At 41.5% G+C, this 10,529-nt stretch overlaps 1 protein-coding gene across 1 annotated transcript in view; it reads left to right on the top strand.

The window, feature by feature from the left end:
• Positions 1–488: 488 nt before the first annotated feature.
• LOC139982776 (uncharacterized) overlaps positions 489–10,529 on the top strand; it is a 38,459-nt gene continuing 28,418 nt past the window's right edge. Inside the window, exons 1-2 of the mRNA XM_071995867.1 lie at positions 489–801; positions 1,467–1,571. Coding sequence (XP_071851968.1) covers positions 1,496–1,571 — 76 coding nt within the window. The 5' untranslated portion in view covers positions 489–801; positions 1,467–1,495. The remainder of the gene's footprint in view (positions 802–1,466; positions 1,572–10,529) is intronic.

Genomic DNA, 10,529 nt, shown 5'->3' with positions numbered 1-10,529 from the left:
CCAGTCTCCTATAACGTCATTTTCCATGCCATTGTAGCTCGTTATCGCACACTGAGTACGTAACGTTATGCGGCTTGCACGTATATATGGCCGTGGTTACTATAGTACATTTAGTAACGATAAATGTCGACAAACTGGTACAAGTATTGTTATGTACGGTAAATGGGTGTTCACGGTACTGTGGTACCGTTTAAACACTTAACTTGCACTAAGCATCCAGCTGACGGGAGGTTTGACCAATCGGAATGCTCAAACTGAAAGTACACTTTCTGCAGGTGTTAAAAAATCCACGCTACATAAATTATGTAACCCTACTCAGGGTCAGAGTAACCCTTCATGTGTAGGGTGAACGGTTACATCTGGAAAGTGTTCAAATTCAACACTCCATTTTTTTTGCGTGTAGCATAGTAGTTAAAACAAATCTAAAGCAGTAGAAAAAACAGGGGCGGAGGAAAGAGGGGCGCCTGGGGGAACGAACGTGCCCTTCCACCTTTATGAAAACCGTTTTAAGATATTTACCGTTTTGTACCGTCAGTATATCTCGATAAAGTGGTAATTTTGTATCGTTTTACAATGTGTGTTGTCGTTAATGTGGTGTCCTTTCTACTCTACCGTACACTGCCGATACGCCTCCACACAACATAAAAACACTTTGCAAATAAAATGCACTAACTTGTTGTGAAATTTACACAAAGACGTGCCGGGAAAGAGAGCAGAAGGCCATTAACGAGATTGTACTGACATTGTACTGAGAGGTTCTTAAACGATTGTTTACATGATAGTGACTGGTTTCTTGCAGAGGTAAGTAGTCTGCCTATTGTATGTGGTTCAGGCATCGGCCGGAGATGATTTTCAAACTTTTGATGGGCCTGGACAGTGTGGGCCGAATTGTTTGATATTATTTGTTCGGCGCAGTTAATGAATATTCACATATGAAACATTCATATTCTTTTCATGAGAAATTGGGATACAATATGTATAGTATGCTTATATGTGCACATTTATCCATATTTGAGTTTTCAGATGAAACAAATTTGACTTTTAGTATTATCGCTCTAATACGACCACATGAAACACATCACGTGTCTATAAAGAATTGTTCTCAGAGTGGTATCATATCATGTTCGCCATAAAATAAAAAAAAAACTGATTAACCAGTTACTATAGTAAACCTGCATACCTGAAGCTCTTAATTGTAAATGTTGTTGCCCTCAAGTGTTATTTGTGTTTTACGTTAAAATTCTTTGATTTTCACCTTCTGTTTTTGAAATTCTTGAAGCCAACTTTGAAATTTAAAAGATATCCTGATATAAATAATGTCAAGCAGTTAACGATACAATTTATCAGAAATGTTCCGTTTAGTGTAGGTAACATCTATTGATAGTCACATGTACACAACATAGTTTTAATTAGGTTTATGATGGTCTATAATAAATAATATCTCTTCATTTAATTTTACCTCTCAGGTTTTGCAAATGCATTGTATGAAGAAAAGATGACCTACAAAATACAGGTTATTGCTGTGACTACCTTACTGCTGTGGCAAACACTCCTAAGTGATGGACAAAACGGTAATATTATTGTTGCTTTCACCAGAGCCGACATTTTTGAAAACGTTAGTAGCAATGGTATGTCTATACCTGTAATACGAAATGTACTAAAGTGTAAAAGCAGTAAATCTTCTAACTTTGCAGTATCAAAACGTTGAGTTTAATGTAGCGATTCTGATCCTATCAAGACTTTTCAATAAGCTATGTTTGCTAGGTTGGGTAATGCACATGTTTTGTGTATGCAAAATCATATTACAGTATGTGAGCTATTTAACTTACAACTCAATTCACCTCTTATTCTAAAAGAAAACCCAGGGCTAGAACCTTCTCTTCTGTGTTTTTTTTTTTGCAATTTGAAATGTTTTTCTTTGATTTTATCCTTTTCGTTCCCTTCTTCTCTTGTAGCTATATATGATCTCATGAATGTAATTTATACTGGGAAGAAAAAGTGTAACTTTCATCAGTAACTTTGTGTTGCTATGTTTTACAGAAATGCAATCCCTGAGATCATATAATAAGAGTGAGCTGTACAGTATCCAATCCCCTTGAAATTCAACGTCCTGTTTCACAGTTTGTGTATCTTCATGGGACAGTTAGCTCGCTGTACAGTTTCTACTGTACATGTACATGACACTTTCATCATTTCAACTATCTAGCATTGTACAGAGTACACCTTCATAATTAGTTCTGGACTTTGAACAATCCCTAGATGTTATCAAAACATATTTTTATTACATATATTTAACAAGTTCTGTCCTATGTATGCTAAGTGGAAGAACTTTGATCATTATAATTATTGTATTGTGTATAATTATTTCTTTAACCTTTAGCAATGCAAGGAATGCACTATAACCTTTACATAACGGGTCTTGTCTCAACTTTAAGAGGAAGCAAGTTTATGCTTTATAGAGACTACAGCATAATGCTAGCTTCATTATGCCTGTCTAAATCAAAGGTTAAAATCATATTGGTAATTTGAAACAATGCCTTTGTGAACAGATAAAGCTTTGAGACTTCTGTGTACGATATGCTGCTGAAACAATGTGCAAGATTGTATTAATTGGTAACAACAGTGCTACGCATTCTTTCTATCTTCTATAATGAAGCGGGACTCATATTGGCTGCACTTGTACTCGATCTCACACAGTTCAGTCTTACCCATCGTGTCTGTTGAAAGAGAGAAAAGGACAATGAGAAAGGCAAAACAGACTTTGTAATGGAGCACCAAGTGAAACCCCGCTCCCCCTCTACAGATTTAGCCTATCGGGGGGCTTTTTCTTCCGTACAGATCAACGATCGACTACCCCGACGCCCACCTTAACTGTCGACTTGGGGAGACTCTTGGGCTCTTCAGAACACGGCAAAGTGGGACCCTTTTTAACTCGTTTGAACCCATCAGAGGTAAACCCCACACCACTCCCGTCGGTTTTATTCTCTTTGTCAAACAAATTCTGCACCTTCCCAGTGAAATAATCCTCATTTACACTCGGCTCCTGTTCCATAGTAAGAACTGCCTCGACCCAATGTGGTGATTCCCCGGTGAACCTCTTGAGCCGATTGAAATGAAACAACTTAACGGATCTGCCGGCCCCTAACTTCACTCTGTAGAGCACATAGTTCAGCCTTCTGATGACTACTCCTGGACCTTGCCATGGCTTATTAAGCCTGGACGTCTTTCCTTTTCCCACTGCTGGATTATGACCCATTACCAGATCACCGGGACGGTATATGTTTTCGCTTGCAAAACGATCAGCCTGACGCTTCTGTGTTTCACCCGCTGAGGCCAGGTTATCTCTGGCTTGTTTATACATTTCCTTTATCCTCGAACGCAGCTCCTCCAAGAACGTCGGATACTCCACACCCTCCTCCTCTTCCATTTCCGGTAAAATTATATCAAGCGGAGTCCGCACAGCCCTTCCGAACATTAGTTCTGTGGGAGAAAAGCCAGTCGATTCATGGACGGCAGTATCGTAGGCCAAGCTACGATTCGGCGCTACAACAATGGAAAGCATTGTTTCTAGAGTTCTTTTGAATCTCTCCACCATTCCATCTGATTGCGGGTGGTACGGTGTGGTCCTGGTTTTGCGTATCTTGAGTAGTTCACATGTCTTCTGAAAAACCTTGGACTCAAATTGCCTCCCTTGGTCGGAATGAATCTCGTCAGGGATCCCAAATCTACAGATGAAACCCTCAATGAGGATTTTAGCTATCGTCACAGCTTCTTGGTTCGGGATTGCCGCCACTTCAACCCACTTTGAGAAATAGTCAGCTATCACCAAAATGTGTCTATTCCCCTTCGGTGTAATAAGCAATGGCCCCATGATATCGAACAATAACAATAACAACAACAATTAATATTTATATAGCGCTATTCCATCTAGATCATAGCGCTTGTGACACAGACACAACTTAGCATGGAAATAGGTGAGTCTTAAGATTACTACGAAATTGAGAGATATTGTCAGTTTCTCTGATAGTACAAGGGAGATTGTTCCATGACTGTAACCGGCTACACTGAACGATTTCTGACCCAAGACCTTGTTCGTTCTAGGAACATTCAAGCGGGTTATGTCATGAGTAGAGCGGAGAGTTCTTTGAGGAGTATAAGGTGACAGTAGATTGGATAAATAAACAGGTGCAGTATTGTTCATGGATTTAAAGACAAAAAGACAGAGTTTAAACTGAATCCTTTCCCTTATTGGCAGCCAGTGGAGTTCTTTAAGTGTTGGAGTAATGTGATCTCTCTTGGATATGGAGCATACCAACCGGGCAGCATTGTTCTGCAATCTCTGAACTCTGTCCAATTCATGTTCCGTAGCACCAAAAAGAAGAAGATTTCCATAGTCGAGACGAGAGATGACTAAAGCCCTGACGACATGATGGAGAGTTTCTTTATCAAGATATCTCTTTATTCTCCGGATGTTTCTTAACTGGAAATGTGTTGATTGACAGAGGCTAGATATTTGTTTAGTCATAGTCATATTTGCATCAAAAATTATGCCCAAGTTCCGAACCGACTGTGTTGGTTCAATATGTGCATCACCGATTTTCAGTAACACAGGTGGCAGTTTCTGAAGAAAATAGGGTGATCCAAGCACAATGAACTCTGTTTTGCTCTCATTTAATTTTAACTTGTTGCAAGACATCCACTCTTCGATTTCAGCAATACACAGTTGAAGCCTCTCAATAGCATGCTGCCGTGCACCTGGTATTTTTGGGTCAAAAGAACAGTACAACTGTGTGTCATCTGCATAGAGATGAAAGTCTAAGGCATGACGACGAATGATTTTACCAAGAGGGAGTGTGTAGATTACAAACTTTAAGGGGCCAAGGATAGAGCCCTGTGGCAGTCCATACTCTAAATCAACAGGATCAGAGTAGTTGTTGCCAATGGAAACACGGCTTTGTCTATCAGACAGGTAGGATTTGAACCATTGGAGGGCAATCCCTGATATTCCCAACTTTGTATTCATTCTCTTAAGCAGTACATCATGGTCTATAGTGTCAAAGGCGGCGGACAAGTCCAATAACACCAGAAAAACAACATGAGACTTGTCCATCGCCTTAAGTACATCATCTTTAACCCTCAAGAGTGCTGTCTCAGTACTGTTATGTGTCTTATATGCAGACTGGTATGGCTCGTCGAGATTGTGCAGAGATATGTGCTGTTTCAACTGTGTGGCAACAGCTTTTTCAATGAGCTTTGCCACAAACCTGATATTTGATACAGGACGATAACTACTTAAAGCATTGTGATCCAAGGAAGGTTTTTTCAAAATTGGCGATATTATGGCTTGACCAAGAGAATTTGGGAAAATGCCGGATGAGAGAGATGCATTTATGATTGAGGTAAGTGCAGGCAACATGATGTCTAGATTTTGTTTTAGTAGCCACGTAGGAATGGTGTCAAGGGTGCATGATTTACTTGCAAACCCCTTCACTAATTTCCGTACATCCTCCTCTGAAATCTGTTCAAATTCATTAAACATTTCCAAGTCGGTAGGCTGTTCATTGATCTCATTGGTAGCCTTATCATTGCCAGGCAGCTGCTCATCAAGAGCATTACGGATTTTATCAACCTTGTCCTTGAAGAATGTGGCAAAGTCATTTGCCAGAAGTTGAGGTGAATCGGATTGAGGAAGAATTCTACGGTTTTTGTTGAGCAAGGAGTTTACAGTTTTAAAAACATCCTTTTTGTCAGAATTTGCAAGAGAGGACCTGTAAAACTCCATCTTACTGGCATCAATCAATTGGTTGACTCTATCCCTCTGATTTTCATAAGCCATACGATCGATCTCAGTACCCGATTTGCGCCATTTTCGCTCAAATTTCCTTCTCAAACGTCTTTCAACACTGATATCACGATTATACCAAGGTTGCTTGGGTCGTAACTTATGAGACTTGGTTTTGAGAAGTGCGTGCTTATCGAGTACAGAAGTGATGGCTGAATCAAAGCTGGTCAGCAGTTCCACAGGTGACTCACTAGATTGTATTTCACAAAATTTAGATGCAAGGTCTTTTTTAAAAGCATTGTGGTCCATACGCTGGAAGTTTCGGCAAGTAGTGACGGAGTTTAGAGGCACAGATTTCTCTTGGTTTAGCACACAATGAATCATGTGATGATCAGATAAAGAGTTAACTTTCACCTTAAATTCATTGATTAATTCATCATCACAGCGTGTTATAACAAGATCCAGAGTATGTCCAGACCTATGCGTAGGCTCAAGAATGTGCTGGTACAAACCAGAAGAAACAAGAGATGCGTTAAATTTCCTAACAACTGGGTGATCAGGCTTGTCAACATGGATGTTGAAGTCACCTAGTATGAATAATCTGCTTGTTAAAGATGATATGTTGGTAATAAAGTCATCAAATTCTTCTAGGAAATCAAAAGTTTTCTTTGGGAAAGGATCAGGGCGATAAACGACAACATATGTAATACCATTTATCGGGTCTGTGATGCAAGCATATTCAAAGGTATGAGCAATCAGATTAGGTTTGAATGTCCGAAATTTCATCGCTGTTTTATAAACTATCGCAATACCTCCGTGGTCATCAGTACCTCTTGGATAATTTAAAAAGGAGTATGTTGGTGGTGTGCATTCTCCAATGGTAACAGCATCATTTTCATTCAACCACGATTCTGTTATGCACATAACATCAATATCATGCTCAATTAAGTAGTCACTTAAAAATGTGGTTTTATTTCCGACAGACCGGGTGTTCCAAAGGCACATTGTAACCTTTTTCTTGATGGTAGTTGTGTTTGTAGGAGTTGAATTGCGGACAGTTTCTAAATTTGTGGATTCCAATGTGAAATTTGGAATATGTTTAACTTTCCCTCTATTTCCACGATGTGTTGGATGTCTGTTGTTTATACCAAGAGTCACTAAATGTCTCCACAAAGTGTTAGAAACATGGGCTTTGGCATTCACATTTAGATTTATATGGAGTAACTGTTCCGTGGTGTAAGAGTATGTAGGTCTTGATTTGACTGAAGTTAGAGTAGGTGCTGGTGTAACATCAGGACCGGGGTTTGGATGAACGTCACCTGCCTTGAGGAGTTGGAGCTTGACAGTCACTGTGGAGTTTGAATAAAGTGTAATATTTCTACCAAGAAATTTGTGATGATCAAGTTTACTATTGAAGTAACTAGTACCATTGGTATTCACATGTAGTAGTACATTACACTGGAATATAGTGCAGTGTAGTAGGATGCACACAACAAAAGCCAACTTGGTGTAAGCCATTGTGTCATAGGAAGAAATCCATTGTATCATCCACTTGAGCACGTCAATAATATTGATCTTTCCTGGAAATGAGATTCAGTGATGAATGGTTGAACATGGATAGCGCAGTGTAGTAGGAGGCACACAACAAAAGCCAACTTGGTGTAAGCCATTGTGTCATAGGAAGAAATCCATCGTATCATCCACTTGAGCGCGACAATAGTATTGATCTTTCCTGGAAATGAGATTCACTGATGCATGGTTGAACACTTTAACACGTCAATAATATTGATCTTTCCTGGAAATGAGATTCACTGATGCATGGTTGAACATGGTCCAAAATGTAGAGTAGAATACAAGAAGACAAATATGAAGTTCCATAAAATACAGCAAAAGTTGATATCCAAATGTCACCAAAATTGTCCAGTAGTTGAAGGATGCTATTCTCAACCTCTCTGTGTAAATTCACAATATAACTCTCAGATGGGACATCACAAAAGTATGCTAAGAAGAGTGCTGATGTGGAGGCGACCTGCAAGGGTGCACTACCAATCTATCTCAATGCTACCCTTTGCAATGGTTCACCTGTTGCATATCTACGGAGCTTGGCTTTCTGCTTCGTCTTGGCACCTCTCCTCTGCTGGCATTTGGGGCAAATCTTACACCACTGATCTATATCTCGTGATAGCCCACTCCAGTAGAACTTCTTTCCTACTCGAGTAGAAGTTTTCATTGCCATGAAATGGCCAGACAAAGGATGTGAATGAGCCAACCCCCATATTTTCCTCCGCAACACTTCGGGCACTACAAATTGTAACCACACCTTGTCACCCCTCTGGGATTCAAACTTGCGATACAGTAGGGCGTTCTTTAACACCAAGCTTTCCCACTGCAGCCAGTATTGTTGTAGTGTCCTACTTTCACCAGAAACTTTGCTCCACAATGATCTCTTTAGGGTCTCTTTTCCTTGCAAAACTGGCAATATGTCTGGATCATCTCTTTGGTACTTTTTCAGGTCTTCAAGTGACCAGTGTGGCGGATGTGAAGTTTCCTCCTGCTCCACCTGCCCTTCGACCACGACAAGCCTTTCTGTCGCTACAAATGTCAGCTCTCCTCTCTAGATCAGAGATTTCAGCACTCAAGCACTCCCTCTTTTCCAGCTTCTCGCTATTGGAACAGTCACAACAGGGTCTCCTTAACAGGCCGTCTGCATTATTGTGAACCCTCCCTGTACGATGTTCGATGGTAAATTCGTAAGAACCTAAAAACTCCAGCCATCGCGTTATTTGGCCTTCTGGTTGGCGAAAATTCATTTACCAGCGAAGCGCTCCATGATCAGTCCTAATCAGGAACTTCCGCCCGTACAGAAAGTGGTGAAACCACTTGGAGCCAGCAATAATAGCCAGAAGTTCTTTCCTAGTAACGCAGTAAGGCCTCTCTTGCTTAGACAGTGTCCTGCTGTAATACCCAATTACAACTTTATTTCCATCCTGGATTTGCGAAAGTACAGATCCAACCCCTTGGTCACTGGCATCTGTATCCAGTACGAACGGATCATCCTTGTTCGGGTAGCAGAGAACTGGAGCTGATGTAAGTCGCCTCTTTAGTTCTTTGAAGAATTCTTCACATTCGCTAGTCCACTTGAATTCTCTGCTGTTCTCTGTGAGTCTGTGTAGTGGTTTTGCAATGGAACTAAACCCACGTATGAACCGACGGTAATAACTACATAGGCCGATGAAGCTTCTAACCTCACGTACATTCACTGGTTTCTGCCATTCCGCTACAGCTCTAATCTTCTCAGGATCGGTGTGAACTCCATCTTTGCTCACAATGTGTCCAAGGAAGCTCACTTCCCTCTTTAGCAGGTGACAATTCTTCAGTGACAGCTTCAGTCCGGCTTGGCCTAGTCTACTGATAACGTCCTCTAAACGCTTAAGATGTTCCTCAAACGTCTTCCCGTGAACAATTACATCGTCCAGGTATACCGGACAGCTTTCCCATATCAGACCCCCTAATACTCGATCTATTAGGCGCTCGAAGGTAGCCGGGGCATTATAGAGCCCAAAAAGCATGACTTTGAATTGGAATAGTCCTTGATGGGTCGAAAATGCTGTCTCCGCTCGGTCTAGAGGGTCCATTTCGATATGCCAGTACCCACTGGCCAGGTTTAGCGTGGAAAATCATGTCCCTCCTCCTAACAAGTCCAGAGTGTCGTTTATCCTTGGGAGGGGATAGGAATCCTTCACAGTGACTTCGTTCAATTTCCTGTAATCCACACAGAACCATAGACTTCCGTCTTTCTTCCTTACCAACACGATTGGTGATGCCCACGGACTACACGAGGGCTCGATCACTCCACCAGAGAGCATTTCATTGATGTCCCCAGTGGCCTCTTCCTGTTTGTGAATTGGCAATCTTCTTGCAGCTTGTCTAATCGGTGGATGAATTCCCGTGTCTATGCGGTGCCTATCAACTTGCGTCCGTTCTATATTATGTGCCCCTTTGGCAAAAGCCCCTTGCCACCTGCACAACAGACTAGTAACTGATGCCTTCTGATTTTCGTCTAGGCCCTCCGTGCAATCAGCATACAGCTCCATAAGGTGTTTTGGTACCTCGTCTGCCCCACCTGAGTCTCCTTGGACGACATGACCCTCGTCACCACTCACTGGAGCTACCTTCTGACGCCTTTAAACACACCAAACGTTGTATCCTTGTGCACTGTAACCGCCTGGTCATTCAGGTTTATCACTCTTACTGGAAGATTACCCTCCTCGATTTCCCATAGACACCTTGCCGCTAGAACACCCTTCTTATTCAAGAGCACTGGTGATGGTTCAATGATAGCCATTTCCCCTGGAGTCCTGGGTGGAAGTCTTTAACCCTGCCATTCACAACCGTCTCCGAGTATTGTGGAAAAAGCAGCGTCTCTGCTGCAACAATTCGACAAGAACCTGTCTGATGGATTGTTTCCTCCTTCGTGCGGTCCACCACATAACTGTCATCTATCACCACTTGCGCCTTCTATGCGTGGATAATGCAATTGTGACTCCTGAGAAAATCTAATCCCAGTATGCAACCAGGCCCTAAATCTGCAATCCAAAAAGCATGTTGTATTGTCTTTCCGCCTACATGGATCTCCAATTCAGCCATTCCCAAAACAGGCACGCGCTTCCCATCCGCAAGTATCATATACACACCTTCTAGTTGCAACGGCGGTCTGAACTCACGTTGTAGACTGTAAAACACACCT

The sequence above is a fragment of the Apostichopus japonicus genome, chromosome 16 (assembly GCF_037975245.1).
Source record: "Apostichopus japonicus isolate 1M-3 chromosome 16, ASM3797524v1, whole genome shotgun sequence".
NCBI lineage: Eukaryota > Metazoa > Echinodermata > Holothuroidea > Aspidochirotida > Stichopodidae > Apostichopus > Apostichopus japonicus.
The sequence above is the reverse complement of the archived record's forward strand: the minus strand, read 5'-3'. Positions and strand labels throughout refer to the sequence as shown.